The sequence below is a fragment of the Hoplias malabaricus genome, chromosome 10 (genome assembly GCF_029633855.1).
Source record: "Hoplias malabaricus isolate fHopMal1 chromosome 10, fHopMal1.hap1, whole genome shotgun sequence".
Classification (NCBI taxonomy): domain Eukaryota; kingdom Metazoa; phylum Chordata; class Actinopteri; order Characiformes; family Erythrinidae; genus Hoplias; species Hoplias malabaricus.
The window spans coordinates 21,174,610-21,194,731 of record NC_089809.1 but is presented as its reverse complement, the minus strand read 5'-3'; the positions used below and the strand labels follow the sequence as shown (position 1 = coordinate 21,194,731).

Here is a 20,122-nt window from a genome sequence, read left to right as displayed (position 1 = left end):
GTGTGTGGGCTCACATGTGTATGAGTGTAAGCATGTATTGTAAACGTGTGTGAAATGCTTAACATCTTCACAGTGACCTAATCCTCTCCCTGGGGAGACCCTCTGACATGCAGTGCTGTGTGACAATGGCCTGCTGACACAAGACACACACACACACACCATGATGCAGTGGTCTGGTTACCTCACACACCATAGAAACAATGCATAAAAGTCTATCTTTCCAACAAAAGCACACAAACAACACTGTCCCAGGAGCAGCATACAGACCACAACGGACAGTGCTGTACAAGTGCAGACAACTAGAACAACAGCAGTGTTTCGGCTCCACTAAGAAACTTTTTGTTTCACTGAGATCACTGAAAAATTTTAAATGACATAAACTGAGATTGACCCATCCGTGATACATGAGGAAGCTCCGAAATACATGCTATGGTAACCAGAATGCACAGATAAAGAAAAAATATATATATGCCATTGTGGTCTACCTTAAGCACATTAATATCATAGGGAGTCTTTTAAAAGAAATATTGATGTATTTCAACTGTCTCTCCACCTCTCTGGATTAACAAAGACATTTTGTCCAAATCTGGGCAGCCAAGAACTTTATAAAAGACTACAATTTGACTAGTTGTTAAAAGCAACATGTCCCCTGAACAAAAAGCACACCTTTTTCTCACAAAAAAAGTTAACCTTTAAATAAATAAATAAATAAAAGCAACAAAGCCAGCTGCACAGTTTTAAGTAGGCGAAAAAACTCCATCAATATTACCTGCTGTTCAAATTCTCGTTCATGCCTGTGTATGAACTGTGCTGTTTTGTAACAGCAGTGGTTGAGAATTAGGAATTTATACCTTACAATGTGAAAAAAATGACACTGAAAATATGCCAAAAATGTTCAACATCTGAAGCATTCAAACAAGCAAGAATGTAGTGGACTGTGTTCTAAAAGTCACCAAGCACATTTTAAAAATCCTTTATCACTAGTGAAATTCAATCGTGTAAAAAAATCTGCAATTCATAATAAAAAAATAACATATTTATTTGTAACAGTAAGGTTACTGAAAAAAAGACGTTTCTGTCAGGAACACAGACCCTAATCGTAGAATAAAAGGTATATTTTATGATTCATATGATGTATGATTCACCACTTGAGCTTAAAGACAAGTTGGGGTTGGGCACAAAGATATGTTTAGTATATGTACATATATATTTTAGTATACGTTATATATAGTATAACAAATGGTGAAGTCAGAATTAGAAACTCAAATTTGTTAAATTTGTTTAAAATTGTAAATGGAAGATAAATTAGACAATGTAATAATGATTTGGTATTTAAAGGAGCAATATGTAGGATATTTACTATACTAGTCATAAAACCAGGGTGTGTGATCATAGATTAAGGAAACAGTCAAAGCTAAAACACTGCTGCCTCTCACTGCTTTGCTAAAGCAGTATATGTTTCTTTGAGAAGTGCCCAGTTCGGTGCGGCGCTCCTATTATCCCACCCTCCGAGGTCCTGCCTGCCCTCTGTCCAATCATTTTACAGTCCACCGTGTGGCCAGGTCTACAAACAGTGCCTCACAGCCATGAAATGACCAAATGAACATAGTTAATGTTATATTTTACTGGACCCAAAAAGCCCCATTGCCCTTCTAAAAATCTCTATGACCAATGACGGTGTAAAGTGAGAGGAAATTGGCCCGGTGTTTAAAATGTGGAGGCAGTTTACAAGCAGCAACACTACAGAACAGAGCCAGAGCTGGCTAATTCCCTCCTGAAAAGGTAACAGCAAATCATTTTTGAAAAAATATAGGAGTACAGATGCCTATAAATAGATTAAAAGGAGTAAACGCTATAGGCTGTGTGTTTTATATATAAAGAACGTGAGGCACAGCAACGTTTGAAAGGTGTTAGGACTGTGTTTTGTGTGTTTTATACGAAGAAGGTGAATAACAACATGACTGAAAATTGTAAATACTATAGTTGGTTTGTTTTAAAGAAATTGAGGCAGATTAATGTGTGTTTCTCCGTGGTGTGTGTCTGTTTTAAACAAATTATCAGTAATAATTGTGTTTGTAAAGCCTTGCATATTCACCTATTTAAGGTGGAATGGGGAAATCAAGATTAGTAGCACACAGCAAATATAAGCGTTTTACTAGTAGGCAGATGTTTATTGACATGATATACACTGGGTCATATGCTTTAATGTGCTATAAGTGAGAAACTCACCCGATCTGTCTGTTGGTGGAAGGTGCCTGAGTGATGACTGAGCTGGACTGAGGTGATGGCAGTGCCTGCTGGATCACTATGCTGTTCTCATGGTTGGCCATTCTGGAGTGAGACTGCTGGTGCTGGTTGGGGGCCTGACCATGAAGAGCAATGTTCTACAGAGAAGAGAGAAATACATGCACATCTATTATGATAGCTTTCATGGAAGCACCACAGAAAATGTCACGACATACATAAAATCACTTCCTGTTATATTTTTATATTATACTTACATCCCAGATTTAAAATGTGTGTCAAAAGCTATTGCGTAGTAATGTGTGTGTAAACTGTATGTGTAAAAAGGTCAGTGTTAAATTAAAATTGTTTCCATACATTCTAGATTTTATCAAAATTGAGTCTTTTCAATGCTTGACAGTTTATTCTGTTAAAATTAACAGTTACAATTAACTCTTGTTGTCATATTTAAATTTTTGGCTTGGTTTTGTTTTTGCTTTTTTTTTGTTTTTTTGCTGGAGGCATACATGTAAAATATAATGAAAAAATTCTTATATCTTAAATATATATACATACAAGGAATATAATGCATTCTTGCAGTGGAAAACAATAACAAAGTGGAGAATGGAGAGAAAGGAGGGGATAACATAAATGTCAGATGTCACTGCAAACATTAACCAATTTCCATATTTGTATTTCCTCATAGTCAAAATACATTTTAAAAACAGTCAATGTTTTTCTATACATAGTTCTGTTATCACATTAGTCTCATTTCTGTTACATACTTTATCCATTTTTAAATGTATCCATTATTATGTTTACTGAAAACATGATTATTTTCATTGTGAAAATGTCATTGGTGATTTCTAATATTTGAATATTTGATAGAAGCTTTTTGCTTTAGTTCTAAAGAAGAAAAGTTATTTGAATATTTAATTTGTCAAATAAGAACAAAATGTGACATTATGTTTTAGGCATGAGGCATTATGTCATGTCCAGAATGACACCGGACAACTGATCATTTTAACAGTAAATGAATTGTAAACTAATTACTTAAAAATGCATTCTGCTCTGGTTCCTTTACATCCATTGGGTGTAGATTTCTTGGTTGTTTTCCATTAAGAGTGAAACTTGCCTATAAATGCATATTGCTGTTACATAATACACATAAACACTGCTGTAGTCAAAACACACATAAAGCTCATACGTTTTCCTGCCTTCTTCAGAATTTGCTTTTAAAAGCTTTCTCGAAAAGAACCATTGTGAGAAGTGGGAGTGACAATGGGGAAGTTAGTGCTGTGGTCCAGTGAAGGATACTTGACAGAGAGGAAATCAACACTGTCTGCTGTTCATCACTGATGCTGAATATTAAGCTGAATCTGACATTTGGGAGTAAATAAGATTTTACAGAAATACAATGTGGCCTGACAATAAATAAGTTAGTTCACTCTTGTTTCTCTTTTGATTGTATAAATCTGACACTAAATAAGCCTAGCCCAGATATACATTTTACTAATGTGAGATTTTCATTTGAAATGACTGCTACTACTTCACTTTTATAATGGACCCATGTCATCAACTGATCATTAAAGGTAACTCTATGACTGTGGGGAACTGCTGTTCTGCTTATTTTCAGAAGCTCTGCATCTTTTATGGTGGAAAGATATGTTTCAGAAAAAAAAGCAACAACACGTGTGTACGTGGCTGAAGTTTAACTTGTCTGTAAGTTTTTACTCACTGTTTGATTTTCCACAGAAACTCTTTTGTAACTCGAGTTGTTTAGTTTTGTAGCATGTTCGATCTGTGTTTACTTTCATGCAGTTAGTGCTTTCCTAATTTTAGATTTAGTTCCACTTTAAGTAATCTGAAACAGCAAAATTAAGTCAATATTACTCAGCCATGGAGTGGGAATAAAGCAATGACCTCATCTTTTTCTTAATTTCGACATTTGGACTTTTGTCATCTAAACACCTCCTGATGGCATTACTTTACCGTGAGCAGAGAGAGAACCTGAGCATATCTGACCAAGATCCTTAGATGTTCTTACGTGCTACTGACACAGGGTTTCAAAAGTACATATTGACTCCAGAATTGGCAAATGGTGAGGAAACATCTCCTGAATTTTGAAGAGTTTATTATTATTATTATTATTATTATTAAAATAGTAAATGTCACCTTTAAGCCTTCCATGAGCTGGATCCGGTTTGTTAGGATAAGAAATTGCTTAAACAATGTAGTGCAGAGGGTTTCTTACACTGATGCTAAGTGATGTGCAGAGACACACTGTAGGAATACATGTATATTTTTGTTCATTTATGGACGTATGGTTCAATCAAATTACTTAGACCTTGGAAAGGTGTAGGTACTTAGTCATAATCTAATATGTAATACGTCAAACTAAAAAATAAAGCAACCTGAGTGACTCAGTAATGTTTATTCTGGCAGTGTATTTCCAGAAGAAAAAAAGCATCCCGCTTATTGCTAGAGAACCATAATAATGACCTTGAAACACTTCCTCATGCCGATTAGATTTTTTTTAGGTTTTAGGGGATTTACAGAAGATATTTTCTTATTACTGAAGAAAGACTTTTTCTTGCTATTTTATGTTAGGGGATTCTAGATAAGCATGTAAAATTCCCCTCCTCCACTGTGAGTAATGTCAGAGATTTTGTGACCTGAGAGCCTTAAGTCTTAATGTATAGCTCCAATTCTTTACTCAGCAAAATCCTGCTTCAGCCTGCTAACTGCTGACTTAGCATGAGGCGCTAACTGTCAACCACACAGGTAAACTCTGCACACCACCCAGACATCAGCTGATCTACAGAAAGTCTGGCCAACTGAGCCTTAGAGAGCCTTGAAATGTGTGGCTATGGGCCAGGGGACCACAGAGGGTTCAGTTATAGCCAGTCACGTCCACTGAACACAACAGTGTGAAGCAGACACTATGACTGACCACAACTGTGCGATTATTATACAGACATCAAAATAATCACTTTGTGCACTGTGAGACACAGGCTATGATGAAATATGGCTGATTTTGAGGGAAGCAAGCTGTGGTTTAAATGCCACACTAAATCTAATACAATTGAAAAAAATCTCAGTCTTGGCCTGCTCCAGACTCAGACAGGCTATATTGATCCAGTTGTCTGCCTTTGCACATTAGCTGGCAGTGCCTTTAGCCATAAACTGTGTGTGTGTGTGTGTGTGTGTGTGTGTGTGAATATGTTTGGGGCTGTGACTCACGCACAATGTGAATTGTTTCAAGTTTAGAAGCAAACTGTGACCGCCATGACAACTTTAAAAAAAGACTGGCCCACGAAATATATATATATATATATATATATATATATATATATATATATATATATATATATATATATATATATATATATACTACAACCCACACAATTCCATTGGTATGCTCAGACACTCACAATTTTAAAGTCACCATGCCTATGCTATATACAAGCATCAGCTAGACAAATATCAAAAGTTGGCACTGGCCAAGAATTCCATAGAAAAAATGTTCTCTGGTGTGCTTCCCAACTCTCTTCTCTTTGCATGTTATTATTGTGTGAATGCCGAAATGACAAACATTGAATGAAGTGCATCACTTGTCTTCTAAGTAGTGTGTGTGTGTGTGTGTGTGTGTGTGTGTGTGTTACCAATCCAACTAAAAGCTTTCAATTTGTAATCCCAAGTTACACTCTGCACCCTGTATGATCTAACTCATTATCTATGAAGCACAGATTAAATGGCTGCTATTTTTGTAAAAACATGTATCACTAGTTATAAAAGGTTTGTTGAAATAACATAATGAATTGTAATCTGATTTTCCACTAAAATCTCTGTGCTCATTTATTTTTATTGGTAAACTGTCTATTGGTCTATACATGTCTATTACTATTGTTAATACATGTCACAGGGTATGTATTCTGAATATCAATTTTCTGAAATATCTGATTGAATACAATGTCTGATATTTTAATTGCAAATGAGGGGTGCAATGATGGAAGTAGCCTATACAGAGATTCTGACATTATCAGCCACTTGTTTTATCAATCAGTAATTTTGTCAGTATTTTGGTTTATATTTGGGGATCAAGTACCCAGACTGGTTATTAACAGTTTTCAAAGTTTCTGACCTGTTTGCTGTCTTCCTCCTCTTGGGCTTTGCAGAACTCCTGTTCGAGGGAGCAGTCGAGCTCACTGAACAGCCCCACCTCCTCACAGTTCTTCAGGAAGCGTGTTGGTGTTGGCGTTTGGTCTGTGGGAGAAGAGATGTAACTTGACAATGATTCCACTCCTTTGCAATTTTTTAAAAACAAAAAATTTAAAACACCATGCTCTCCAGACATTCATCTTAATTTCATCTGATATCTGATTACAATAATGAAATTAGGTTAATATCAGATTAATAATTAGTATATTTATATTTTAAAATTTACCAAGAAATTTATTGTGGGCAAAATTTTCCTGAATATTTTTTTCTAATTATTTCCCTCGCTTACACACCATCACTCACTCACTCACTCACTCACACAAACTATCACTCCTTCCCACACTTACACTCACTTCATCACTCATTTACTCACTAACTCACTCATTCATCCTACACTAACTTTCTCTCCATCCCTAACTACAATATTCACCCCATTTGCACTCTTTTCTCTATTCTTCACCCACTTATTCTCTCCACTCACGCACTCATTCAACCAGTCCCCAATCACTTACTCTCTGTCCTATCCTCACCTTCATGTACTTCCATCATCTTTCTTCACTCATTCAATCACTTTTGTTAACTTTTTATTTCCTGACTCACATTCACAGATTCACAATCACTCACTCAATCACTGGCTTACTTCTTCCTTTATACAGACAATATTTATTCAATACCTTGTTCTCTCCCTCCCACACTCAATCATTTGGCCACTCCCTCAATAACTTAAATTTGTTTCTTCTAACTATTCTCTTACACACACAGACAATCACAGAGAAATAACCAAAAGTTCAGGCCTACACCTCATTAAGCTTGTAAAAAATGGCAATTTCTAACCATTAAAACCTCACATCATATTATTATATACTTTATCTTAACCACAATGAAAATTACAGACTAAACCTAACCACAAGTTAAATGCTCTCAGAGTTTGATAATGGGTTTGATTTCAAGATCACTGTAGACTTAGAGCTATATCATCTACATTACTGTCAGGGAGAAAATAAACAAACATATCTGTGAATTATATGTCTGTCTGTCTAATTTTGAAGACATTTAAAGGATTACACACCCATTCTTTACAGTATATACAACATATATAATTCAAAGGATAAGTTTAATTATTTCTACAGAAAGTTAAATATATACATCATCATCTTGCATTTACTTCATTTCATATGTGTTAAATGTTATGATCAGTCTGACAGCATTCGTTCAACCAGCTGTGTAATGTATAGTTGATTAGAAAAAAATTGGCAACAATAAAAATCTAAGTTTGGAAAAGACGAAGGGACAATGTAAATGAAGGAGTGAGAAAGTAAAAGATGAGGGAGTGAATGAATGAGTGAGTAAGTGAGTGAGTAAATGAGTGTTGGAGTGAGGGTTTTTGTAAGTGAAGGAATAAGTAAGTAAACTGTGAGTGAGTGAGTGAGTGAGTGAGTGAGTGAAAGAGGATGGGAGAGAACAAGTGAGTGTGGGAGGCATATGTAAAGGAATGAGTGAGTGAGGGAGTAAGGGAATGAGGGAGGGAGGCAGGAGAGAAGATGGAGAAAGAGGGTGTAAAAGAATTCACTCCTTGTGAGAAACCTAAAGCTGCAGGCCTGTTCAGCCCAGAAACACGATCCGTTACCCTGACAAGGGTAAATAATGAAGAGGAGAGAATCACAGCACTGCTGCGTGCACAAACACACACACACACACACACACACACACACACAAATGGTACACTTTGGCCCAAAGGTTATGCTCTGTATATAATGCCTTTATAATGTCTTTAAAAGGCTGTGAAAACATTTTTAAAACTAAACTATATGTAAAACTAAATGTATATAAGGCATCAGTAAGAACATGTATAACTAAGCAATAGTTTCCTGTTAGGTGGCTTTTAAAGGCATGAAGTCATCAGGGTTCATATCATCTCTCTCTCTTTTGGAACTTACAAAACAAATACCTTTTTTTTAGCATTTGGCAAACGTGCATGACAATTATTTTTACTACTGCAAGTCCAAATTTCCAGAAGTATCTAAAGTGATTTCTGTTGGAAATTGCTTATACTCAATGTGTGTTTTTATTCTGCAAAAACAGCAGAATGTATGTATGGATGGAGTCAGATGTGGAATTTGTCTCTAAATTTGCACTTTGAATTTCTCCCTGTTTTCATCACAGCGATTGTGGTTTTGGGGTTTGTTTAGTTTTGCCATGAGACGGCCAGCCTCCTAATTGATATGGGGCCGAGTGTGCACGAGTGATAGGGGGGATTAGAGGAGTGAGTTAGAGGGCAGCACAAATATTATTTTAACCACATAGTTCTGCGTTTAAATCTTCATCTACACACTCCCAGTGTATAATGGCCGGCCTAATGCTTTCTAATCAAAGACAGACGTCAAGCCAAGTCTCTGATGGCCTACAGGACTGGTCTCTGTGTTTAAATATTTTTGTGTATAATTGTGATAATATAGAGTACTGTGAAAATCAGAAAGCATCCTACTTTTATTTAATTTCCAGTCAAAGTAATCATTAAGTACAATCTATTCCCTTTTTTTCCTGTAGGCATTTCTGAAATATCACAAAAACATCAAACATTAAATAATACATAGAAAATTAAGCTCCATTCTTGCTATTGTGAGTAACAGGACATGTATCCATCCTCTAAGACTGAACTTTGATATATAAATTAAATAAGAAATAAAGGAAATTTGAAATAAATTAAGGCTGGTATCAGACAGATATATATTGCTATCTTTAACTACCCTAAGTGACAGAAACACATCAAAATGATATTAGTGTCCTTGATGCATACACTTGTTATATTTTAACACGGCAATTTTCTTTTGAAAAACCAAAACAGCCAGTTACTTCCTTCTGGTCAGTGAGGTAAAGGCTTGGGTTAGAGTTAGATTTAGTCATGAGAGTATATAGTAAAATATAGCTCACAGGAAAACCCCAATGAAGGCGGTAATTCTTGTGTGTGTGTGTGTGTGTGTGTGTGTGTATCCGTAGGCCCGCATCCATGTGTGGTGGGACACAGTCCCCTCTCACCTGATAGCATGTTGTCATTTTTGATAGAGGGGAATTTGAGGGTCATTTCATGCTTGTGGCGATGAATCATTAGATGGTCTTCCGTGGGGAAACGCTGTTACACACAGAAATAAGCAGTCCAAGATCACATATGTGATCAACAGCAGCTTGTAGGTTTGATTCTTTTCTACTATTTCACAAAAGCTATCATAATGACAATATTACAAACCCCATTTCTGGAAATGTTCTGCCTTATTGTACAATTCATACAAAAATCTGTGATTTGCTCATTCTCTTTAAATTGTTTTTTAACTGACAAAAGAACAAAGAAACGATTTCAAAGATTTTCATTATCCAACCTGATATTGATCTGTAAATATAAACAAGTTTAAAATTTGATGAGTGCAACACTCTGAAAAAATGGGAAAGATGCAAATAAGAGTGAAAATGTACAGAATATTGAAGCTACCCTGCTTTAACAATTACAGTACAATCAGGTGAATATTTATTAATTAATTCATTCATTCATTCATCTTTGGTAACCACTCCATCCTGATAAGTGTTGCAGTGGGTCCAGTGCCTTCCTTGAACTACTGAGTACAAGGCAAAACCTAAACAGGGCCACTGGGAAATTTAAAAGGTGAAAAAGTAGAATCCACCAAATCTTCAGGCTTTGTAGCCAAGTATGTTGACATAACTCACAATATTGTACTGAACTCTCTGATAAAATTGACAAAAAGTTTACATAGAACGTGTGCAAAATTATAACTAATGAACATTAAATTGTCTGGAGAGATCCATACAGGGCAAGGCCAGAAACCACTGAAAAAAATGTGTGGCTTTTGAGCCCTCAGACAGCACTGCATGACAACCCATTATATTACTGTTATAAATATAGCCACATGGGTTTGGGTGTACTTCAAAAATCCACTGCCAGTTAATACAGTTCAGAGAGTTCTTTGAGCCTGAGCTCACCTCGGACAGGAAGACAGTGGAAACATGTGCTGTGGTCAAATTGAGTCCATGTTTCAGCTGGAAAAAACAGATGTTGAATTGGCCATGACAAACACAAAAGTATCATCCAAACTGTTATTAGAAAAATGTGCAAAGACAACAACATGGTCATAGTATGAGGTTTATAAGTACCCACAGCATGGGTGACTTGCATATGTATATATGGGATTTCAGAGCAACATATGCTACCATCAAAGAATTGTCCTTTCTTGGGAAGTCCATGGTTATTTCAGCAAGACATTTTCATGTGTTGTTTTGCATGTGCTACAACAGTGTGGTTTTGTAAACACGGACACTGAGAGAGTGTTAAATTATTACACTAACAGTGTTAATTTAACACTAATAGTGTTGATTTAACACTGGTGAATTTGCTGTGGAGTGTTTGTGCTAGACTGGCCTGCCTGCAGTCTAGGTCTGTTTCCTAGGCAACATTTAAAGCAAATGCAAGATTCTGAGAAAGATGAACTGAGAGTATTGAGAAGTAAAAATGGACAGAAAATCCTCCAGCAAAATTGCAAGAAATTGTATCCTCAGTTCCCAAAAAAAGTGTAATTAAAAGGAAAGGTGATGTAACTGTGTTAAATAAGCATTTGTCCCAACAATTACTGAGTGTGTTACAGGCAACACATTCTAAAATTGTTTATATTTACAATATATCAATTTTAGGAAAAAATACTGAAAATATTTTCTTTGCACTTTTGTCCATTAAATGAACGTCAGAGAAAAAAAGTTTTTTCAGGAAATAGGGTTTGTACAAAATTAGCTTTAAATTATCATTCAGAGTAACTCTTTAGCAAAGGTCACTCTGCAAAAGTCCATTCTCACTTCTAGCTGATACAGTCAAAGTAAATTGAAGTCAGATGGTTTCATTTTGCTCTTATCACACACTATCATCTATAGCATGAGAATGTGCCTGTAGGACAAAACATCTCTTTAAGTGCACTAGATAGCATTTAGAACAACGTCTACCTCTCTCTCTGATGTTAATAATTACAATCTCATTACACTAATGCCCAATTCCATTAATACAATATGTTTACATTTTTAATAGGCCTGGTATTAAAGTGAGTACAAACATAAAATGTGACAATCACAATTATTTTGCAAAGGCAGGCTTTTATGCAATATAATCATGAACCAGAGCTCCATAGCTATACAGCAGGCTTATATCAATTTAATCTGTCTTTGTGTTCACAAAGGTCATTCAAAAAAACTATCTTAGTAAAGTATTTGTTTCTCAGTAACTTCAGATATAAAACAAAACATTCACTGTTATTCTACAAAAATGTAAACTTGCTGCCCCAACAACTTTGAACAATTCTCTGCAGACGTTAATTAAGATGAAAACATAGTCATTCAGAATGTTTTGAACATTCTGCAAAAAGAAAATGAGCTCTTCATAGTAGTAGAGACAGGAACCAGACATTTGAAGTGTCTAATACCTCTTACGGTTGTCTGAAAGGAAGTCACTGTATTAAAAAGTTTCTAATAATCTGCTTGATGCCATTTGGTCAAAACTGTAATAAAAACTATAGATTTAACACTATTTTGCATGTGTTAACATTGCATATAAAACTCCCAAATCTTGCATAGCTTCACTGCTTGTTTTGGTGGGAATTTGAAATGCCTGTATTTCTGTTTTAGACATGATGACCCCTGGCTTCTATCTTCACGACTGTAAAGAAAACAGGTTCCCATACAGAAAAAAAATGTAATTTCAAACCACTCTTAACAGCTTTATTTTAACAAATGCATTTAAGCTATTTTTAGACAATTAACTCATATATTTCCAAATCATTTAAAAGAAGAGGTGTAAAACCTTAATGTTTAAACTAAATTTCTCAGTATTATCCTTAATACAATTTTAAAAATATTAATAAATATAACACAGGTAATAAAATGACAGTTTCATTTGTAATGGTTAATATATATATATATATATATATATATATGTCCTTTGTTATTATTGTTCAAAAAGCTTTGTGAAGCTAGTCCCAGTGGGATAACAGCTTTCTTGTAAGGGTACCATTTCAGAGTTTTCTGTGTGGCAGCCTTTCTATTTGAGAGAGACTCTCTCAGGTTACTGATGCGTTCATCCCTACCATTGTCCTCTCGGACTCACCTGAGAGCAGCCCGGAGCACTGCACACGAACGGCCGTTCCTGCTCTGAGTTCATCACTGTCACCGGCTCCTCATAAACCTGGACATACAGACACAGAGAGAGAGAGTCTTCGAATGATTCGCCTGCAGGACACAGTGGCAGATGTTCAGTTTGGCATTGTGCTGTGTCTGTATCGTGTGCTGCTGATATTCTGAGCTACCTGCCAAGACTTTTTTGGAATCTCAGTGTTGGGTGTTTAGTTGCTGGTGCCCTGGGAGCAGCTGTCCTGAGCTGCTAGGGTTAAGTTCATGTTGGGATAATGCTGAGAGAAGAAGCAGAGTGTATTTACTGACCTGAGGTGTCACCCTGCCCTTACGTCTCCATGGTGCTGCCACTGACCACAGTGCAAGGTGTAAATTACCTACTAGCTCTCCAGCCCACAACAGCAGCAACGTCTAGAAGTCAACAAACTGCCATTCATTAGCTGCTCTCTTGACCTCTCAACCCTGCTGTCCTCCCAGTTTCTGAACAGTCATGGTTCTAGCTGCGGGGATGAGGTCAGTTTTGAGGCTGACTGCTAATAATGGTCAATGCTGGAGGCTCTATTCATTAGGGTGATAATGAGCAAGACAGCATTAGATGGACACGGTAATAATTTATACAGGGGGACATGGATGAAAAAAATGTCTCAAAACACTGGCAAAACTTTCAACAATTTCTAGCATTCATTTTACAAGTAGTCAATATATTTCCTCACCATCAATGATGAAGAATCTCACTCTCTATTTCTGTCTCTCTATCTCTCTCCCTCTCTCTTTCCAGCGAGATCCCTTGTTCAGTGTTATGATGCTGCTAAATGCCACTGGTGACAACTCGACAATGGAATGGTATGCCGGTTATTCTGTTTCCCTCATCCTGCGTGTGTGTAACTGGGCCGTTTCACTGCTGGTGATAAGAGCTGGTTTGCAGGTCATTTTCCACAGTTGTCGCGTTTGGGGATCAGACCTTGAGGCTGTGGAACATACGGGCCAACAAATGCGCTTCAGGGTTCCAGAGATTACATCTATTTCCAGAGATGATGATATTGGAGGCACTTGCAGTGTAACTCTGACTGCAGGGCCTGGTGCACTGTGCCTGGGCTGTCTTATGTAACCCAATGACTGCATATCTATGATTAGATCCTGGGGTTAAATTCATGTTGGGGTAGTGCTGATGTAGCCCACCTCAGCTGAATGATTGTATGAATTTATCATGTTACGGTGTGATGTACAATGTCACTCAGTCATATTATATTGTCGGAACCAATCATATAAAACTATTTTCGTGATTGGCAAACCTGAAACTCAGACTTTATAATGGCACTCTGTCAGTAATGGGACTGCGGTCTATAACATCCTAATGAGGACCCTCCTTAATAGTGCATGAAATCCCAACCAGAGTCCATATACTACACTGAAGCCAGACTAATGGCTGTGAGCTACAGTATGCATTGACATGCTGGTTAGACAGCTAACAAACATTTCTCTTTCCAGAAACGTGGAAAATAAACGTTAGGGGCTTTGAGAGATGAAAAAGGAGGCACATAGAGCTCTCTTTAGGCCTCTTCACATTAGCGCTCTCTGGAGACGCAGAGGGGTTCTACTGCATGAACGCTTTCATACACAATTTGCATGTGATTTTTTTTTTTTAGCCGGTCTAGCCAACTGTTTCCTCCTGTGCAGTCAAAACATTCAAATTTGGCGTTATGTTAGCCAGAGCAGTTTTTCTTTACTGACAGGCCTTTAGGCAGAACTCCTCCAGCCAGGCTCCAACACACGGTCTATTGGGACACTTTGGTCTGGCCTGGACAGGATTCATCTGACAGAGAACCAGAGTGACAAAAGCCAACCATACTTTACATTTTTCTTCTCTTGTCTCAAGACTTTTGTCCCTTTATGCACTTGCTTTAATGAGTGGAAGTATATTTATTTCATTACTATGATTCGTAGTCTTGTGATGTACCTTTCACATCCCATGCTAAGACAACAAACTTGTGCGTTTGCATCCACATGCCCTCATAAGATATGGGTGGCACCCAGGAAATTATCCAGGCTGTTTGGTCACCCTGGAAATTTTAGACTCAGACAGGTTGACAAATTAGCTGATAAATTAATCACAAGCTGAGTTCTAAAATCTGGCTAAAATGACATCTAAGTGCTTAGAGAGTCCTTTATGCTTGACTGCATATCAACATATTGGACAAAATCAAGTATCTCCAAATTTTTACTTCACAAGACAAGGAAATTTGACTCATTTTCTACAGTTTTATATGTTATTTTCATTCTCCTACTTTACTTTTTCCTCTGTGACCCACTCATGATATTTGTGTGACTTTAACATTTCTTCATTCCTTAGAATTAAACATGCTATTTTTGTACAGTGTCTTTATGTATGATTTATGCAAATGAGATTGGTTAACAGGCTGTGGTATATTTTGTCTTGTTCAAAAAGAGGTCCAGGCTGAACAATTCCTCATAACTTTACATTCTACATAAAACTGGTTGATTTCAATACTGTCAGGAAATGTTTGTATTCTTTGATGTGGAGCTTTGATGTTAGACGTCTGTGGTTCAGGTGATGTACAAAGAATAATTGTACATGGCTTTCATATGACAATGAAGACAAGAAGCTCTGTGTGTGTGTGTGTGTGTGTGTGTATGTGTATGTGTGTGTGTGTGTATGTGTGTGTGTGTGTGTGTGTGTGTGTGTGTGTGTGTGTGTGTGTGAGTGTGTTGGTGAGTAGCCGTACTGTATCTGTATGAAGATGATCTGTATGAAGCCTACAGAGGTGATGTAAAGGAGACTTTGCTGGTTATTCTGGTGCTGATACCTCATGGCTGGCCTAATTCAAAGAGCAGAACTCATAGTGCAACCTGATCAGACCTCTTCAAACCCCAAACACACACACACATACACACTTCTCACACCGCGTGCACGCTCTTGTGTGTGTGACCACAAACCAAGCACGTCCCGCATACACTCCAAAGCCTGTCATCACAGCTGTTCAAGCCGGGGTATGATCGTGTGCCTTGTTGATTTTATATGGCCTCAAAAAAGGAATGAGTTTGTTCCCCTTTCTCCCACACATTTTTTATACACTCTACGCTGCTAAAAAAGAAACATGCCTAAAGGGGTTGTTTGGTCAAATAAACACTTTTGGTTCCTTTATATACAATACAGAGCATAGTCCTTGAAGGAACATTTTATAATTTTAGTATGAACGATTTACAAATTGTAACCTAATTGCCTTTGAATCACTAACACTGAGAAATAACACTTAAAGTTTATAGCTTAAAGTTGAATGCAAATTTATGTAAACAGTTTTTATTTTATAACTATTCCTAAATAATTTTGCCATTTTTATTAATTGAAATTGTAATGTAAAATATTATTATTGAAATTTTAATGTCATTTTCAGACACTGAAAACAGCAGTGTCCTAACTCTAATATTATGTTAGGAACAAAAAAAAGTTGATATTTATATAAAATAATTTAAAATAACTAAATGGAGGTCTTTAACAAGTGGGAATCTTATAATTAGGCAACACGTGATAATTGCGATATGTAAATAAGAAAGAGTGGAAAGAACCTTCATATAATATAAACGTTCTAGACCCATTCAATGTTTTTCCTAGAACCACACGTTAAAGCTAAGAACCATTTAGGAACTCAGTTTTAAGAGTGTGGATATTTTGACCTCAGCAAGCAGAGCGTCTCTGCCAATGATGTCCGCTTGCTGGTGGCCCGACTGCACCCTTCAGAGCAAGAGGGGCACTTGACTTTCCTTTCGCTGATATGTTTTCACTTAGCAGAGGAAATTCGGTTACATTTCACAGTAACTGGGTCCCGATGTGTTTTAGCACATGAGGGTTAGGGGAGCGGAGTACAGTTTCATCAGGAACTCATGTCTCTCCAGCTTCGGCAGAGAATTCAAACAGTATGGTAAGGGAGGAGGCGAGCGGAGGTTATGGCAAGCACTAACTTGTGCTGCAATTCAAGTCCCCAACAACACACGCACACACACACACACACACACACACACATACACATACACATACACACTTGCCCACTGATCCCTGGGCCCTTGACAGCACAAGTTCAAGGTTGGATCAGTGCAGACCCTGAGGCGAGGAATAAGCCTCACATAGACAATGCACAGAATGTCATGAACCCCTCATAATGAACAGACGAAGGGGCCCCTCTAAGGCAACCTTCAACCATTGCCAATCACAGCACCTCCTCAGACGCCAACGTACAATAAAGCAGAGATCTCATAAATAAAGCTTGCGGCCATCAGCCTGCACCATACAATCCCTTTCTACCTGCGCAAAGACTAATATAACAAACATGGGAGACTACAATTCACTACTCTCAATACTCACAGCACAACATCGTCAAAATCAGCAGAACTTTAAAACTGTAACATGATGTAATTATGCTACATTCAGCAGCCGCTGGCGATAATGTCTATAGAATAGGATACTAAAGTAGTAAGGATACTAAAACTAGCATCCTCCAGCTTTGATGGGTGTGTGAATATGCGGAAAATTATGCTCAGTTTCCTTATGTTGCAGAGTATAAAGCCTAAAAAATTTAATATATAGGGAGTAATATAAACAGAATCACACACTAATATGTAAAAAAATATATTTTGCCAATTGATATGAATTATGGCAAAACAGGAAGAAGAAGAAGAAGAAGAAGAAGAAGAAGGAAGAATAAATCTACTCTAAAATGACTTTCTGTTGCGAGTGTGTGTAGCATAGATGGACTAATTAATTAAAGATTTAATGAACAGAGTATTTAATGTATTAATGCAGCTGAGACTTATGGTCATTACAGAGACTTTGTCGCTGTAGATTAAGCACGGTTATAGCCTGTGAGCTTTTTAAACCCCCAGTGTGCTTGGTCAGCACTAAAGCCCCTGAATCCTTCAGTATCTCGGCGGTTAATCAAACACACGGAGTGGCCTGCAGCATGACGTAATGCTTCAGCGGAGAGCGACGCGTTTACCGAAGAGAAGGGAATCAGAAAAAACAGAGAGATATGGAACTGAGTTTAGCTCTGGACCGGACTTTGCGTACGTCTTAAAGAGCTTTCTCTCTCTCTCTCTCTCTCTCTCTCTCTCTCTCTCTCTCTCTCTCTCTCTCTCTGTGTGTGTGTGTGTGTGTGTGTGTGAGAGAGAGCTGAAGGCTGTGGGACAGAAGCGCTGCAGCGGTCAGTCTGCTGTCACAGCGCTGCTCTCCTGATGGACAGGGCAGCAGAAACAACGAGGCTGATATTAATACAGCTATTGAAGAGTTAAAAATGCTAATCATAACCAGTAGAGAACTAAGTCCTTATACACCCCGGGTCAAGTGACGATTACGTGGTTTTATTGATTTATTTAGCTAATATATGTATTTAGTTCGGCACATTTTAATGCACGGTTACTGTTGATCTGTTGAGTCGAGCAAATTGAATAGAGAAATAGTGTTTAAAAATCATTATGTATCGTGATCAAAAGTTGAACGTTACGCACTGTGAACGCAAATACACTTCCACTAAAATTGTGCACCATTATTTACGCGCAATGCATTACATTCCCGTGGAGCTGAGGTTGTTTACCTATTTTTTTTCACCAGCTCAACAACACATGACCAGGGCTGTCCTGACGTCTGCGAACGGCTCGGTTTGGACGTGGACGAACGCCCCAAACACCGCGCGCACCGGTTGCGGGAGGATTCACAACAAAACGCGTGACAGCTTCGCGAGGCACAGCAGCGAGGAAACACGCGTCGCCTGTATTTCAGCAGCAGAGCGCGAAGCCAGGGAGGCAAAGCTTCTGCAGATTCTCGAAGAGAAGCCAGCTGCTTCTCTGCAGGAACCTCAAGCGCACTGTTTCTGTTTATAAACTTTGCAGGGGCCACGTTCTTCGCATTATTTCTTTCCCAGCACGCAGCTTTCTGCGAATAAACAGCATTAAACGTACAACACAATTACACTAAAGAGGTTGTGTCAACTTTCGCGTCGTAATCAACAAAACATGTAACCAAACTTTTGCATACGACTGTACGTGCACGTAACACACTTGGACTTCTCTCTGTGCCATTCGAGCCGTGCACATGTAGACGAAGAACGGAGAGTATTCGGGGCTAAGGTGCAATAAACAACATGCCAACAAGACAAGACAGGGTACACAGACCCGAGGACCCCAGCTGTGCCTCTGGCTGAACATACACAGCAGCATGTGGTCGAGAGCCACGCATCGCAGGCAGCGGTAAAGTGACGGTAACAGCAGTTACAGCGTTAGTTTTGGAGGAGAGGAGAACACTACTCTGCGGAGAGATACATACATTCAAGCCTGGAGCAACAAGCGGAACGGCGACTTCATACATTCCTCCAGGCAACTTCAGAAAACCCCGCTGGATGGACGTGAAGCACAAAAGCAACTTGTCACTCGTCTGAGCTTCGGCCCGCTTCGGCCCCTCATCGCCAGCGGCACGAGCTCTCACAACCTGCTCGTGTCTCTGTAGCTTCTTTTTGTTGTCGTTGTTGTAGCTCTTTTTTATCGCAGCACAAAACCTTACGCGTTTGGGTTCAGCAGCAGCCAAAAGACTTACCACAGAAGTGCAGAGAAAGATGCAGCGCCCTTTCTGAAGGAACCACGTTGGACTGAGGCGAGATTACAATACGAGCTATTTAGAGAAGCATTACATCACCCTCCGGTGACGTCACGTGGGATTCCTGAACTTCTAAATCATTGCGGTCCGCTCTGGGGGCGTGGTTTTGTGGAAAAATAGGCGGCGCCAGCGAGGCGTGGGCGTGACTGAGGAGGAGAGCAGCAACACAGTCCCAGCTGCCTGGCTTCAAACTGGGTTATAGGCTACAGACTTCTCCAGGACCGCGAAGTAACAGGAGTGTTTTTCGAGAAGGTGCATCCTACTGAGGAAAGAACCTCAGAGTGAAATAGACTAAAAATCACAAATTAAATTCCCGCACGCAGTCATCTATTAAACTCCTCCATTTGATTAAAATGACATATTTAGTTATTTCTAAGAATAACAATCACTGGATTAGGAACACCTACATTGCATTGTCAATTTTATCAGCTCTACTGACCATACAGGAACATTTTGTAGTTCTACGATTACAAAGTGTGATTCCGAGTAGGCTTCAGACCCTCCGCAACCCTGAACTTGATAAGCATTTACAGACAATGAAGGAACAAATGAATTAATGAATTACAGACTGTAGTCCATCTGTTTCTCTGAATTAAAATTCTGTCAGACATACTGCATCTGATCCAGTCATACAGCACAACACAAACAAATGCATCACCATCATGTCAGTGTCACTGTAGCACTGAGAATAATCCACCACTCAAATCATACCTGCTCTGTGGTGGTCCTGACCATTGAAGATCAGGGTGAAATGTTGATGAGACAGTATGCAGAGAAACAGGTAGTCTGTAATTGTAGAACTATAAAATGCTCCTGTATGGTCAGTGGAACTGATAAAACACACAA

At 38.3% G+C, this 20,122-nt stretch overlaps 1 protein-coding gene across 1 annotated transcript in view; it reads right to left on the bottom strand.

Annotated features, from left to right (window-relative positions):
• creb5b (cAMP responsive element binding protein 5b) overlaps positions 1 to 19,080 on the bottom strand; it is a 75,502-nt gene extending 56,422 nt beyond the window's left edge. Inside the window, exons 1-5 of the mRNA XM_066683818.1 lie at positions 18,950 to 19,080; positions 12,596 to 12,673; positions 9,481 to 9,574; positions 6,368 to 6,489; positions 2,230 to 2,384 (exon numbers count right to left, since the gene is read on the bottom strand). Of these exons, the coding sequence (XP_066539915.1) occupies positions 2,230 to 2,384; positions 6,368 to 6,489; positions 9,481 to 9,574; positions 12,596 to 12,673; positions 18,950 to 18,991 (491 nt within the window). The 5' untranslated portion in view covers positions 18,992 to 19,080. The remainder of the gene's footprint in view (positions 1 to 2,229; positions 2,385 to 6,367; positions 6,490 to 9,480; positions 9,575 to 12,595; positions 12,674 to 18,949) is intronic.
• Positions 19,081 to 20,122: the final 1,042 nt, after the last annotated feature.